Source organism: Rhinatrema bivittatum, chromosome 4 (assembly GCF_901001135.1).
Source record: "Rhinatrema bivittatum chromosome 4, aRhiBiv1.1, whole genome shotgun sequence".
NCBI lineage: Eukaryota > Metazoa > Chordata > Amphibia > Gymnophiona > Rhinatrematidae > Rhinatrema > Rhinatrema bivittatum.
In genome coordinates, this window is record NC_042618.1 from 32,714,212 (window position 1) to 32,730,977 (window position 16,766).

General features: G+C 45.5%; 1 protein-coding gene across 2 annotated transcripts in view; it reads right to left on the bottom strand.

Annotated features, from left to right (window-relative positions):
- Positions 1-16,766, bottom strand: part of SETD3 (SET domain containing 3, actin histidine methyltransferase) — a 182,043-nt gene that overhangs the window by 125,887 nt on the left and 39,390 nt on the right. For both annotated transcript variants that reach the window (XM_029597913.1, XM_029597912.1), the window contains exon 3: positions 8,301-8,393. In XM_029597913.1, the coding sequence (XP_029453773.1) occupies positions 8,301-8,393 (93 nt within the window). The remainder of the gene's footprint in view (positions 1-8,300; positions 8,394-16,766) is intronic.

Here is a 16,766-nt window from a genome sequence, read left to right on the forward strand (position 1 = left end):
CCCCCTATCCCTTGGGAGAGGCATCTGTGGTGAGTATTGTTTGATGAGGAGGTCGTAGAGGTGATCCCATCGTTAGTGTTGATGGGAGCAGCCACCATTGTAGGTCTTTTTTCAAGCTGACCGTTAGTGTGATGGGGATTGACAGTGGATGAAAGAACTGGGTCCATTGATGTTTCAGACCCCATTGTAAACTACGAATGTGTAGTCGTGTGTGAGGGACTACATAGATAGATGCTGCCATGTATCCTAGAATAGTCAAGATTTGGTGGGCCGGAACAGTCGTACTGAAGATAGTGTGGAGAGCGCTAGTGCTCGCGGGTGTGGCAGGAATGCCTTGTCTTGGTGTTGATATAGGCCCTGATGAACTGTAAAAGTTTGTGTTGGCTGTAGATTTCACTTCTCGTAGTTGATCAGTAGACTCAATAGGCAAGAAATCGTGTGCATCAGATTGTCCCATAGGAGAGACTGGTTGGGTGCTACTAGAAGCCAATCGCCCAGATAAGGAAATATCTGAACCCCCTGTTGACAGAGGTGTGCCACCGCTACTGCTAAACATTTGGTGAAGACTCTCGGGGCAGAGGAGAGGCCAAATGGAAGAACTTTAAGAACATAAGAACATAAGAAAATGCCATACTGGGTCAGACCAAGGGTCCATCAAGCCCAGCATCCTGTTTCCAACCGTGGCCAATCCAGGCCATAAGAACCTGGCAAGTACCCAAAAACTAAGTCTATTCCATGTTACCATTGCTAATGGCAGTGGCTATTCTCTAAGTGAACTTAATAGCAGGTAATGGACTTCTCCTCCAAGAACTTATCCAATCCTTTTTTAAACACAGCTATACTAACTGCACTAACCACATCCTCTGGCAACAAATTCCAGAGTTTAATTGTGCGTTGAGTAAGAGAGAACTTTCTCCAATTAATTTTAAATGTGCCCCATGCTAACTTCATGGAGTGCCCCCTAGTCTTTCTATTATCCGAAAGAGTAAATAACCAATTCACATCTACCCATTCTAGACCTCCCATAATTTTAAACATCTCTATCATATCCCCCCTCAGCCGTCTCTTCTCCAAGCTGAAAAGTCCTAACCTCTTTAGTCTTTCCTCATAGGGGAGCTGTTCCATTCCCCTTATCATTTTGGTAGCCCTTCTCTGTACCTTCTCCATCGCAATAGTATCTTTTTTGAGATGCGGCGACCAGAATTGTACACAGTATTCAAGGTGCGGTTTCACCATGGAGCGATACAGAGGCATTATGACATTTTCCGTTTTATTCACCATTCCCTTTCTAATAATTCCCAACATTCTGTTTGCTTTTTTGACTGCCGCAGCACACTGAACCGATAATTTCAATGTGTTATCCACTATGACACCTAGATCTCTTTCTTGGGTTGTAGCACCTAATATGGAACCCAACATTGTGTAATTATAGCATGGGTTATTTTTCCCTATATGCATCACCTTGCACTTGTCCACATTAAATTTCATCTGCCATTTGGATGCCCAATTTTCCAGTCTCACAAGGTCTTCCTGCAATTTATCACAATCTGCTTGTGATTTAACTACTCTGAACAATTTTGTGTCATCTGCAAATTTGATTATCTCACTCGTCGTATTTCTTTCCAGATCATTTATAAATATATTGAAAAGTAAGGGTCCCAATACAGATCCCTGAGGCACTCCACTGTCCACTCCCTTCCACTGAGAAAATTGCCCATTTAATCCTACTCTGTTTCCTGTCTTTTAGCCAGTTTGCAATCCACGAAAGGACATCGCCACCTATCCCATGACTTTTTACTTTTCCTAGAAGCCTCTCGTGAGAAACTTTGTCAAACGCCTTCTGAAAATCCAAGTATACTATATCTACCGGTTCACCTTTATCCACATGTTTATTAACTCCTTCAAAAAAGTGAAGCAGATTTGTGAGGCAAGACTTGCCCTGGGTAAAGCCATGCTGACTTTGTTCCATGAAACCATGTCTTTCTATATGTTCTGTGATTTTGATGTTTAGAACACTTTCCACTATTTTTCCTGGCACTGAAGTCAGGCTAACCGGTCTGTAGTTTCCCGGATCGCCCCTGGAGCCCTTTTTAAATATTGGGGTTACATTTGCTATCCTCCAGTCTTCAGGTACAATGGATGACTTTAATGATAAGTTACAAATTTTTACTAATAGGTCTGAAATTTCATTTTTTAGTTCCTTCAGAACTCTGGGGTGTATACCGTCCAGGTGATTTACTACTCTTCAGTTTGTCAATCAGGCCTACTTTGTACTGGAAGCATTTGTCATCCATCTGGAAACAGAGGTAACATCAGGAATTGTGATGCATTGATATGTGGGCATATTCATCCTTCAAATCTAGTGAGCACATCCAATCGTTGGGTCGAAGGAAGGGAAGAATGGACTTGAGAGAAGTCATTTTGAATTTCTCTTTGTGAAGGTACTTGTTGAGTGCGCGTAGGTCCAAGATTGGACTCAGCCCTCCTGGCCTCTTGGGAATAAGAAGTATTGTGAATAGAGCCCTTGATCAGGTTGTGGAAAAGTTAATTCCCGAATGCACTTTTGTTTGAGGAGTATTTTAATTTCCCGAAGGAGAGGTCCCTGATGTGCACTTTGGTGTTTTTGAGGAACTAAGTGTGGGAGGGTCGGAAGAGATTTGAAATTGAGGGAGTAACCCTCCTTTATTACAGTGAGGACCCATTGGTCGGATGTGATGTTGTCCCAGGGCTGGGAGGAACCCGGACAACCTGCCCCCTACCAAAGATATCTGAGCCGGTGGAGAATGTATTTCTGCTGGGGTTTTGATGGCTGAGGATCTGTTTGTGGATGGGACTATCGAGGGGCTCTGGGGCGCTGTCGTGGTCCCTGTTATTGGCAGGCTGATATGGCAGAGGCCTGTAATATGAATACGGCTTGTAGGTTCTGGAATAGCTGGGCTTCCTGTAAGTAGAATATTGCCATCTAGATGACGAAGGCTGGTGAGGAGACATCAGTGATAGCAGTGCTGTCTTTTGCTCTTTAAAGTTTTCTTACTGTTTCTGTGAACTGGTCCCCAAACAAATTGTCATTAAAATCATCCATTGTACCTGCAGACTGGAAGGTGGCTAATGTACCCCCAATATTTAAAAAGGCTCCAGGGGCGATCCGGGAAACTACAGACCGGTTAGCCTGACTTCAGTGCCAGGAAAAATAGTGGAAAGTGTTCTAAATATCAAAATCACAGAACATATAGAAAGACATGGTTTTTACCCAAGGTAAGTCTTGTCTCACAAATTTGCTTCACTTTTTTGAAGGAATTAATAAACATGTAGATAAAGGTGAACCGGTAGATGTAGTATATTTGGATTTTAAGAAGGCTTCTAGGAAAAGTAAAAAGTCATGGGATAGGTGGCAATGTCCTTTCGTGTATTACAAACTGGCTAAAAGACAGGAAACAGAGTAGTATTAAAAGGACACTTTTCTCAGTGGAAGAGAGTGGGCAGTGGAGTGCCTCAGGGATCTGTATTGGGACCCGTACTTTTTAATATATTTATAAATGATCTGGAAAGAAATATGACGAGTGAGGTAATCAAATTTGCAGATGATACAAAATGTTCAGAGTAATTAAATCACAAGCAGATTCTGATAAATTGCAGGAAGATCTTGTGAGAGTGGAAAATTGGGCATCGAAATGGCAGATGAAATTTAATGTGGATAAGTGCAAGGTGATGCATATAGGGAAAAATAACCCATGCTATAATTACACAATATTAGGTTCCATATTAGGAGCTACTACAAAAGAAAGATCTAGGCGTCATAGTGGATAACACATTGAAATCATCGGTTCAGTGTGCTGTGGCAGTCAAAAAAGCAAACAGAATGTTAGGACTTATTAGAAAGGGAATAGTAAATAAAACGGAAAATGTCATAATGCCTCTGTATTGCTCCATAGTGATACCGCACCTTGAATACTGTGTATAATTCTGGTCACCACATCTCAAAAAAGATATAATTGCAATGGAGAAGGTACAGAGAAGGGTGACCAAAATGATAAAGGGAATGGAACAGCTCCCCTATGAGGAAAGACTAAAGAGGTTAGGACTTTTCAGCTTGGAGAAGAGACGGCTGAGGGGGGATATGATAGAGGTTTTTAAAATCATGAGAAGTCTAGAATGGGTAAATGTGAATCGGTTATTTACTCTTTCCGATAACAGAAGAACTAGGGGGCACTCCATGAAATTAGCATGTGGCACATTTAAAACTAATCTAAGAAAGTTTTTTTTTCACTCAATGCACAATTAAACTTTGGAATTTGTTGCCAGAGAATGTGGTTAGTGCAGTTAGTGTAGCTGGGTTTAAAAAAGGATTGGATAAGTTCTTGGAGAAGTCCATTCCCTGTTCTTAATTAAGTTGACTTAGAAAATAGCCACTGCTATTACTAGCAACAGTAACATGGAATAGACAGTTTTTGGGTACTTGCCAGGTTCTTATGGCCTGGATTGGCCACTGTTGGAAACAGGATGCTGGGCTTGTTGGACCCTTGGTCTGACCCAGCATGGCATGTTCTTATGTTCATGGAAGATTGGCTAATTTATCATGCACGTTGTCCCTAATGGCAATGGATCTGAGCCATGTGAGCCTCCTTGCTGCTATAGCATTTGCCGAAGTTTCTAAGGAAATTTCAAATCCCTCATAAACTGAGCGAAGGATGTGTCTGAGACCTTCTTCCATGTTATGATACTCTGCAGGTAAATTGGAGTCTGAGGATCCCTGTAGGGTTTCAAATAGATATTGTGCTATGAAATTTGATGATTTTGAATTTTCGCATTTAGCATGCTGGATTGATATGCTTTCCTTGCGAAGTCATCCAGGGATCTTGCATCTCGAGCTGGTGGAATGTTCAAGTGTATCTTGGATTTTCTCACTTTTTGCATCGCAGATTCAACTACTATAGAATTGTGTGGTAGTTGAACTGTTGAGTAAAAGGGGGAATCCCTCATACGGTATTTGAGCTCTATTTTCCTCGACGTCAGTGGAGTATAGAGAGGGGTGTCCACATTTAGCACCGAATGTTGTGGAAGTGCTATGGGTTCAATGAGATTGTCAAAAATATTTAGGATCCCCAACATTTCTTGACGGGGTCTGGTATGTTTTCTTGTTTCTATATTTAACAGCAAGCCTACCTTTTCCAAGAACTGGGAATAGGTGAGGTCTTCTGGTGGAGAGGCGGGTTCAGGCGAGACCTCAGCTGGGTCTGATGGATAGCCTGTGGATGAGTCTCCTGGGGAAGATGTGTCTAGGAGATCTTCCATTGGCGACGCAGGCCTCCATGGTTGTTTTGGAGATGGTCCCGGGATAGAGGGGTCCTCTGGAACCAGCGGTATTATGGCTGGAATAGGCAATGGTGGCTGATGTGTTTGCTCCACAGACTGTAAAAATTGAAACAGTATTGTCATGATTTGTGATATAGCTTGTGAAGCTAACCCCGAAGTAGAAGGCATGAGCGGCACGGTTTCTAAAGGCAGTAGGGCAGCCAGTAGTGTAGCAGACTTGGGCTCCTGGGATGGCTACAATTGGTGAAGGCTGTACCCCTTTCTAAGGGTGAAATCCAGGCTCAGTATGGCGTTGAGAGATTGTAGACAGTCCCGAAAACACATCCGAGGAAGATGACGTGCTGCCTGAGAACCATGATGGAGAGACATCTTGGTCAGAGTCTACTACCAGAAGAGGTGACAGGTCTCTGGGTCTTTTATGACCCATTGTATGATTTTTTGGCTTCGGTTGAGTCAGCAGCATTGGTAGAGTTGGCAGAGACGGTGTTTGAGTATCTATGCATCGGCACAATGTGGCTGCGATGCCATTTTCTCTGTGCATCGGTGCGTCGTTTCTCCGGAGGTGCGTCAATGCTTTGTATGAGATCCGGAGTGATGGTCGTCAGTGCGTCGATGAGTCTATGGCGTCGATGCGGCATGCAGCCGCAGTGTCACAGACGCATCCCTCGCTCCATGTGTCGATTTTTGATGGGGCATCAGCGGTGCGTGTTTTACCCGGGGGGGTGGTGTCAACAGAAGAGGCCCGTCGATGAGGGGGGGCTTCTTCCTTTTTGGGCCTGGGGATGATCATGTTGGGGCCTCAGAAGGGGCATAAGAGCCCGATGGTTCTGTTTATAACTGTTGAATTTGGGCAGCTCGCTGGCGCTGATCTCTTGGAGACATACGGCCGCAGTCCCCACAGTTTGCCTGGTCATGGTCAGGACTGAGGCAGAGATAGCAAGATTTGTGGCCATCAGTGACAGACATAATCTTGCCAGAGGCACAGAATTTGAATCCTGGTCGAGGCATCCTGGTGGTGAAGCCTTATCCTGTGGCTTTTGATGTTTTTTGGGTTTTTTTTACCTCACAACTAGAAGTCTCTGAGAAGAGAGCTCTGTGTGCGATCAGTCATGTGGAAAAAAACAGACTGAGAAGCCTCAGGCGATTGCGGGAAGATACAAGAGGGAGCACCTCACAAAAATTTTGGTTATCTTAGAGAGCTCCACCACCTAGTTGAAAGGAGGTTTCATGAGTTGAGTTAGGACTATATTGAGGTCTGAAGGAACTGGAGGTTTACTGACCGGAGGTTTGGAATGCCACAGTTCTTACAGAAATTTTGATACCATAGGGTAGAAAGAGATCGGAGCCCGCACCACCTGACTGGTTTTATGCCACAATGGTACTGAGATGAACCTTGACTGAAGAGGTGTGAAGGCTAGAGGACAAGCAGCAGAATAGATACTGAAGCAAGTCCCTCAGGCCACAGGAGAAGGAGTGCAGCTGTCTAGACCTACACCAAGTCGAGAATCTCCTCCATTAGAGACCATAGGATTTTCTGACTGAATGCTTCCTAGAAGAAATCAGAATATCCCCCACCAGTCTTGGAAGGAGCAAGAAGGAGACTACTGCATGTTCAACATCCACAATGTGAGGACCAGCAAGGGCAGGTTCAGATGGCAGTGCCTGTCTCACTCTCCTGTGTGATGAAAGTCAGACATTCCCAGTGACTAAACTGACAGACAGATGAGATATGGATACCACACGCAACGGAGCCATGTTGGTACTATGAGGATAAGCCTCTCCTGAAGGACTGTCTGGCCTGTCCTGGTGATTAGAGGAATCAGTGGGTAGGTATAGATTAGACCGATGCACCAGTCTAGCACAAAAGTGTAGGGAGCTGATCTGCTGCTACTCAGATATATGGAACTGAATTTCTGAGGCTAACAGGGCTCAAAATTCCACTGCCACTCCTTGTGAACTTGAGCAAGTTATGTCACTCTCTGTCTCAGGCACAAACAGATTATGAGCCCACTGAGGACAGGGAAATGCCTACAGTTTCTGAATGCAATCAGTTTTGAAGTGCCTGAAAGTTGGAATATCAACTCAAATATATATTTTCATTATATTTTCTAAGGCATTTCAAAATAATTAGAATACACTTAGGCTGGTAATAACTGCATTCTGGGCTAATAAAGAGTTCAACTTTGGTTTAAATTTAGCTTCACGTACAGGTCTCACCTTGTGAACTGCAAGTACCTTAAAGCTGAAGATGTGGCAATCTGAGTAGCTGGTAGATGTGGCTGGCTATCACTGGTTATCTTTCCCCACCAAGATCCTTTTAATAAGAGACTTGCCCCCAAATGTTTAATGGCCCACGCCCATTTAAACCAGAGGTTACATGTGTGGCTGGGCCATGTGCACGCCGAGCACATTTTAGAAAGGGCCCGGCCATACACGGATCACCCCTGATATGCACAGAAGTGCCGGGCCAGCCAGGACAGCGGCAATTAGGCCCTGTCCCAGGGAAGCGCGCGCCGGCATCCAGCTGGCATGCGTAACTCACTTCTGCACCAAAGGAGCAGGTAAGTTATTAAAAAAAAAAAAAAAATAGGGCAGGTAGGGGTATAGGGAATTTCCCTCCCAGTTTGCTCCTTAATTGGAGCGGACTGGGTGGGAACCGGGGAAGGCCTACTCGCATTGTCGTGTGTTGGTTTCCCAAATCTCCCCCCGTTGTGCGCGCGAGCATGAACCCGCCTGCATATGCGTGCCGATTATAAAATTGGGCGCGCATGTTATAAAATTGGAGCTTCCATGTGCACAAGGACACGCGCGGGTTTTAAAATCGACCCCTTGGTAAATAAGAATTCTCAGGATGGGTTCCCTGCTTTCCTGAGCCCATATCGATACCCAAACCTGAGGCACTGAGGCATGCCAAGAAACATTCCACTTCCCCACATTTGTACTGCCAAGTAAAAAATGATCTGCAATCACTTCCCTTCTACACTTACCCTTCTGTTTTTTGCGAATTTTCTCAACCAGGCTCCGAATCTGCACATACTCTTCCCATTCCCTGCCAGGAGCAGAAGTCGGGCTGCTGCACCCTGCAAAGTTACAGAGACAAACCTTTTTGAAATAAATTTTTAATTGGAGAAACTACTTACCTGGTAATTTTGTTTTCCTTAGTGTAGACAGATGGACTCAGGACCAGTGGGTTATGTGCTCTTCTGCTAGCAGATGGGAGACGGAGTCAGATTTCAAAGCTGACGTCACTCTAGATATACCCCTGCAGTAACCTTAGCTCTTCAGTATCCTCTTTGAAAAGCCATTGTGGATATAACTTGATTAAACTGGTTCAACTGATTTCAAACTGGAGATAGCTAGTGCACTCAGTCAATTAACGCCGAAACCATACAAGCTGTGGGTGTCTTGAACTAGGGGTAGGCAACGGCTTACCCATATTTGCTTAGTCTAGAGGCTCGCTTCCGAGGTCCTCCTTCTCTGGGCAGCCTTGGGCAGGATACGGAGTCCATCTGTCTACACTAAGGAAAACGAAACTATCAGGTAAGTAATTTCTCCATTTCCTAGCATGTAGCCAGATGGACTCAGGACCAGTGGGATGTACAAAAGCTACTCCCGGACAGGGCGAGAGGCTGCCCGTGGCCTACTTAGTACTGCCCTTGTGAAGGCTGCATCTTCTTGGGCCTGAACATCCAGGCAGTAGAACCTGGAGGTGGTGTGTAGGGAGGACCACGTTGCTGCCCGACAGATCTCGGCGGGCGACAGCAGCTTAATTTCCGCCCAAGAAAAAGCAAAATTGCTTACCTGTAAAAGGTGTTATCCCAGGACAACAGGATGTAGTCCTCACATATATGGGTGACATCACTGGACAGAGCCTATCACAGAAAACTGTCAAAGTTTCTAGAAACTTTTGACTGGCACACTGAACATGCCCAGCATGCCATGATCCCTCGAGCCACAGGGATCTCCCTTCAGTCTCGTTTGTTTGCTTTATCCCAGGACAAGCAGGATGATAGTCCTCACATATGGGTGATTAGCAAGCTAAAGGCTGAGACATCTTTGTGTTGGACCAACAGCGTACAACTTGTGCAACAGGCACAACAACTTGTGTACTGTTGGAAAAAATGAGGCAGTCTGAAATCACAACAGGTTGGATGTGGAAGGAGTTGGGATTATACTGGAAATAAGTTCTTTAAGACAGATTGTCCAAAGGCTGAATCTTGTTGTCCTTCCTTGTCAAGGCAGTAATGAGCTGCAAATGTGTGAAGAGAGCTCCATGTTGCAGCCTTACAAATCTCAGCAATCAGTACTGAACGATAGTGTGCTGAGGTTGCCATTGTTCTAACTGAATGCGCCTTTACTCGTCCCTGGAGAGAAAGGCCTGCTTTTTCATAGCAGAAGTCTATACAATCTGCTAGTCAGTTAGAGAGTTTGTTTGCCCACTGCTTTACCTGGTTTGTTTTTATCAAAAGAAACAAAGAGCTGGGTGGAGTTCCTATAGACTTTAGTGTGTTCTAGATAATATGCTAGCGCTCGTTTACAGTCTAAGGTGTGTAAAACTTTCGCCCTGGTGCGTGTGAGATTTGGGAAAGAATGTGGGCAAATTTATAGACTGATTCAGGTGGAAGTCAGTGACCACCTTGGGAAAGAATTTAGGGTGAGTACGGAGTACCACTCTGTCATGTAGAAACCTGGTATAAGGTGAGTATGTTACAAGTACTTGTAACTCACTAACTCTTCTAGCAGATGTAATAGCTACTACGAAGAGAACTTTCCATGTAAGAAATTTAATATTGCATGAAACTATGGGTTCAAAAGGGGAACTCATGAGCCTTGCTAGTACTACGTTAAGGTCCCATTCTGTGACTGGTGGCCATAACGGGGGTTTAAGCTGAATTAAACCTCTCATAAACCTACTGACAAGGGGTTGCGCTGATATCGGTGCATCCCCTACTCCTTTATGGTAAGCTGAGATAGCACTCAAGTGTATCCTTATGGACGATGTCTGGAGACCAGAGTCTGAAAGGTGCCAGAGACAGTCTAATAAAGATTATGTGGGGCACGAAAAGGGATCAATACTTTTCTGCGTGCACCATGTGATGAACTTTTTCCACTTACAACGATAGAATTTTTGTGTGGAAGGCTTTCGTGAAGCTACAAGCACTTGAGAGACATTAGTTGAAAGATTGAGTGGTTACTATTATTATTTAATTTTATATATCGAAGTTTCATGAGAACATATCACATCGGTTGACATTAATTATCAAATATTCATTTAAAAATATTTGCATTTCAAAATTAAATGAAGAAGAAAATACAAAGTTTTATAAATAAACTAATAAAACAAATAAAATAGTAAAATAATTAAACAAAATTTAAACAGTTAAAGAAGAACAGTAAGAGCAGAGATAATATAATTAACTAAATATTTATATTAAAGGAGGTATATAAATCCTTAGTTAAAACTCTTGGAAGGCTTGTTGAAAAGCCAAGTTTTAATACCCTTTTTAAAAATGTTAATGTCAGATTCCATCCTTAGTTCCTGAGGTAGAGAATTCCACAGCTGGGGCCCGGCAATGGAAATAGCCCTCTCTCTCATTATTTAAATGAGAAATTTTAGGAGAAGGGATGGGTAACATCCCTGTACCTGCTGATCTTGTAATTCTTGATGGGATATGAAAATGTAATGTTGAGGTTAACCATTCTATCTTTTCATTGTAGAGTGGTTGCAGGATCAAGCTTTCAACATCCAGGCTCTGAGGGATAGGGTTTGAAGGTTGGGATGGCACAACCTGCCCTGGTACTGAGTTATGAGAGTGGGTGCTGTGCCCAGGCAAATTGGTTCCCTGATCGAGAGGTTGAGGAGTATGGGAAACCATACTTGCCCTATGAGTATCACTGACCCTTTGTCCTGTTGTAGCTTCACTAGAGTTTTGGTTATAAGCGGTATCGGGGGATACACATATAGAAGGCCTGTGTTCCAGGGGCGAGCAAAGGCGTCCTTGACTAACTGGTTTCTCTATTTGTGCAGAGAGCAGAATCTGTTCACTTTGTGATTCAGCTCAGATGCAAAGAGGTCCACTGTTGGCTGACCCCAACATTGAAATATCTTGGTCGCTAGTAAAGGATCCAGGGACCACTCGTGGGGTTGGAACTGGTGACTGAGGTGATCTGCAATTATGTTGTGTGTGCCTGCTAGATAAGTAGCCTGGAGAAACATGGAATGTGTTAGGGCCCAGTTCCAGATTTGTGCGGCTTCTTGGCAAAGGAGATAAGAGCCTGTACCCCCTTGTTTGTTCAGGTACCACATGGCAACTGTGTTGTCAGTTTGTATTAGAACAGTCTTGTGTTAAAGGCAGTCCTTAAATGCATAGAGAGCATAACGTATAGCTCAAAGCTCTAAGAAGTTGATTTGAAATGTTGCTTCAAGTTTGTCAAAGTACCTGGAGTTTGAAGATTGTCTACATGTGCTCCCCAACCTAAGGTGGCTGCATCTGTAGTTAAGGTCACTTGTGGAAATGGTTGTTGGAAAGGTTGGCCTACGAGCAAATTGTTCGTGTTCATCCAGAGGAGAGAGAAACGTAACTGGTGGGTTATTTGAATTGGAGACGACAGTGATTGAATGGCTTGGAGCCACTGTGTTCTCAATGTCCATTGCATTATTCTCATAGCTAATCTGGCCATAGGAGTGACCTGGACTGCGGAAGCCATGTGGCCTAGTAGAGTTAGGAACTGATGGGCTGTAGCCGTTTCCTTTGTGTGCAGAGTTTCCGCCAATTTGGAGAGCATGTCTCCATGGTCTTTTGGGAGGAAGGCTTTTGACACAGTGGTGTTCAATTCTGCTCCAATGAACTGTAGGAGGCGAGATGGAGTCAGTTGGGATTTTTGATAGTTGATCAGAAACCCCAACGAGTGAAGCAGATTGTGAGCTTGAGAGAGTTGAGAGCTCCTTGTCTTGATTGGCTTTTGATGAGCCAGTCGTCCAGATAAGGAAAAACGTGTATGCTTTCCTTGTGTAAATGGGCCGCTGCCACTGCTAGGCACTTTGTGAATACTCGGGGTGCCGAGGCAAGACCGAATGGCAGAACCCGGTATTGAAAGTGTTGATGACCCACTAGGAAGCGCAGGAACTTGCGATGAGGATGGAATATTGGAATGTGAGCCTAAGCGTCTTGAAGATCCAGAGAACAGAGCCAATCTCCTGCTTGAAGAAATGGAAGCATGGTACCTAAGGAAACCATCCTGAATTTTTCTTTTCCCAGAAATCTGTTGAGATTTCGGAGGTCTAAGATGGGACATAGGCCTCCTGTTTTCTTTGTAATGAGAAAATAGCGGGAGTAGAATCCTCTGCCCTGCTGAGGTCGGGGAACTGGTTCCACGGCCCTGGCTCTTAGGAGGGTGGATACTTCTGTTTCAGAAGAGTGGTATGATCTTTGTGTACCCAAAGATTTTGGTGGGGAATCCTTGGGCACTGTGAGAAAATCCAGATGGTAACCTTGTTTATTATGGATAGTACCCATTGATCTGTTGTGATGTTTGACCAATTGGGTAGAAAGAAGGAGATCAGACCTCCCACTGGTACATCTGGGATTGGATTGGTAGAGTGGCTGCTGTCCTCTAGCAGGTTTCCAAAATCCCGAAGCTGGGCCTGTCTGAGGAGGAGGCTGAGGCCTAGGTGCCCTTGGTTGTCTGGGTTGACCTCTCTGGGATGGTCCTGATGCCCTACCACGGGGTGCTGGAGGATAGTGTCTCCATGGTCTGTACTAGGGTTTCCTGGTGTCTTTCCTGGCTGTTCAATGTGCAGAAGAGGGAGTCTCTGCTGGAACAGCAGATAGCTTGCGCAGAGTTTCAGAATGCTCCTTTAGCTGCGCCACAGCATCTTGTACTTTTTCCCCAAAAAGGTTTTCACCAGTACAGGGCAGATTTACCAGCTTTTCTTGAATCTTGGGCCTGAGGTCAGAAGCCTTTAGCCAGGCCCATCTACGGGCACTAATCCCCGTTGCAGCCATCCTGGAAGATGTTTCATAGCTGTCATAGGCTGCACGGACTTCGTATTTGCCTGCCTCTAGACCCTTGTAGATAATGTTATTGAAGGAATCTTGGTGTTGAGGTAGTGACTCAGACAATTCCTGTATTTGCTTCCATAAATTGAGTTGATATTGAGTCATATAAAGTTGATATGACGCAATTCTGGAGACAAGCATGGAACCTTGGAACATTTTCCTGCCAAGAGTGATATGTATATTATACAGGAACATCGGTATATAAAAACTAAAAATAAATAAATAAAATAAATAAAAGAGTATCCAGGAATTTTTGTTCCTTACCAGGAGGCGTAAATAAGTGTGGGTGGATTCTTTTTGACTTCTTTTGGGCAGATTCCACCACTACAAACTGGTGTGGGAGTTGAGGCTTTTGAAAACCTGGTATGTGCTGAACCAGGTATGTGGCATCCATCCGCTTGTTCACTGGTGGTATCGAACAAGGGTGCTCCCACAGTCTATGTTGTAGATCAACAAGGACATCATGGACAGGTATTGCCAGAACTTCCTTAGGAGGATCAACAAATTGTAAACCTCTAGGGTTTTGTGTCTGATGTTCTCTTCTGCCACCAGCTGGAAAGGAACGGTGTCTGCCATCTTCTTTACAAAATTTGAAAAGGAGAGGTCCTCCGGTGGTGACTTCCTCCGTTCTTCTGGCGGGGATGGGTCAGATAATATATTCTCTGATGAAGTATTGGTGTCTCCCTCATCCCAGGTATCTGAGGAAGGACGCCCTGGAGGAGAGGAGTGAGGAATGAGGAATGAACAGTGGCATCGATGGTGGAAGAAATGGAACCAGAGTTCTTGGATGGGAAATGGAACAAGGAAGAGGCGGGATGGAACATAATCCTGAAGGGTCTAAAGCACTGTGAGCCCCTGCCCTTGGTTGTTCTGGGGGGAGGGGCGCTGAGAGCTTTTATTCCTGTCCTCCGGTAGCTGAGGCACTGAGGATTCGCCCCATTTGCTGGCTAACTTCTTCAGTTCGCTTCCAAATAAGAGATCTTTTAAAAGCATTCTTGTGATATTCGCTTTAGAGGTCGCGTCAGCAGACCAATTCCGTAGCCATAGTTGTCTTCTGGCTGCCACTACTGAGGCTAATCCTCTGGCTGAGGTATGCACCAGATCTGAGCTTGCGTCCGTCAGGAAGGCTGCCGCAGGTTCCATCGTCTCACCGGTGTACGTTCCGGAGTTATTTGCCTCTCTCAAGAGGAGCAAGCAGGAACGTGCCACTAGTGCACAGCAGGAAGCAATCTGCAGTGCCATTGCTGCTGCATCGAAGGCCTGCTTAAGAATGGATTCCAATCATCTATCCTGAGTATCCTTCAATGCTGCCCCTCCCTCAATGGGAATGGTTGTTCGTTTTGAGAGGGCACAGACCATGACGCCCACTTTTGGGAAACGCAGGCATTCTATGCTCGCTGGTTCCAGAGGGTATATATAGGGCTTCCAAAGCCCGACCCCTTTTGAAGCTGGCCTCTGGGGCATCCCACTCCAGGTCAATCAGTTCCTGGATGGCTTCCATCATTGGGAAGTAGCATGAGGCTTTATGAAGAGACACCAGGATAGGGTTCTTCTTTGGTTCCGCCATAGGGTCCGTGCCTGGAATATCCAGAGGCGAAGCATGGTTCAGTATGGTTCCAGGCCTGGAGGAATTCACCCTTCTTCCAGGGAGCCGCCATCATCATCTGAGGTGTCTGGGGTCCCTGTTCTGGAAATTCTTTGTTAGGCGAGGCATGTCTTGAGGTATCTGAGCAGGGCCGGGAGATCTTGTGCTTCCAGCAGGGGTTGAGCCTGGGGTGCAGCTGGGGCTGATTGTGCCTGAACGAAGGCTTGCAGCCCTTGGAAAAATTCTAACCAAGAGAAGGTGCCTGGGTCCATATTAATCCCAAGGGGAGTCGGAGTAGGAGCCCCTGAGGTGCCCTCTTGTGGAGAAGTCATCTCAGGGATGCATAGATCTGGGGAGCTATCGTCTGCAGTAGTTCCTGACCCATCCCCAGACAGTAAGGGACCAGACTTTGGTTCCCCCTGGGCTTCTTTGCAATGCTGACACAGGCAGGACTCCAGTTCAGGTTGCGCGGCTTTTATGTGGAAGGCTGTGCAAAGAGTGCCTTCTGGCCTTCTTGGGTGCCAGTGCCATTGCCTCTAGCTTCAATGCGTGCGTGCAGTTGTAAACGCGGCCGTGCGTATAGTTGTGCGTGCGATCCAGTTGTGCGCATGGCTGTATTGGACGCGCTCAAGTTAGGCGTATCGGCCGCCTGGCCTGCCCCACACGTACCGCCGGTCAAGAAGGGAAGATGGTGCCGGTGCCCAGAGGGTCTCCACGTGGACCCCTGCACCGGATCGGGGCCTAGCCCAACCAGGGCTGCCCAACCCGATTGGTGCACCCTTTTACCTCGCTGGTAGAGAAACAGAATCGGTATGGCAATCCGAGCCTCGGAGACCTGAATTTCAAGTTTTCTTCTTACCTGGTCTTGGCACTTACCGATCGTGTGCCAGGACGGTCTCCAGCTGCGGGGAGAGAGAGCTCTACCTTCACCGCCGCGCTCAGTTGTGCACCCGCTGCCTTTCAGCCACTCTGGGGGCTAAGTCTATGCCAGGAACCGGCTACCGGACCAAGGCACACCTCTGAGGGATCTCGGAAATCACCTCAGGAATTCTCAACTGGGGGAGGGACCCTTAGGTTTCATCGCAGGAGAGCGGGGCTCGATCTTCTTTAAGATAATTTTTCTCTCTTCTTTGTTGTAATTCTTAACACTATTCTACTGTGGGAGATAGTGTCCGCATCTGCTAGGAAACGGAGAGATACTGAAGAGCTAAGGTTACAGTAGGGGTATATCTAGAGTGTTGTTAGCTTTGAAATCTGACACTATCTCCCATCTGCTGCTAACAGTAGAGCACTATACCCACTGGTCCTGAGTCCATCTGGCTACACGCTAGGAAATAATTACTTCTTCATTTCCAATTTTACTGTTTTTTTGGGTACCAAAAGTGCTTTTAATAAGCAGTTTTAATGAGAAGAAAGTACAAAATTCCACACTCGACCGGCTGCACATCATATATCTATGTCTTATGCAAGGTTCTTTTTTTCATTACAAATAAAAGCAACTCAGGCCAGCCCAGGCAGCTCAGTGCCATGTAGAGGGTCCTTGGTTTGATTCTCGAGTTGGTCTTTCACACTCCAGATCAGCTGGGATACTGCAAAGACATTTACAGCAGCCAGGATGGGATGGGGTGTGGTGGTCCCTCTGTAAGCATGATCTTGGGGGTTGCATTTAAAGCCTATAGATATAGAGGCTTGGAAGGAGCATGGGTACATGGCCCCTGAACTTCACACTGCTGATGCAATGACTAGAAACTGTGAGGGGTGGGGGAGAGTATTAAAATAGGAAGAGCCTCCAAAACAGCATGGCACAA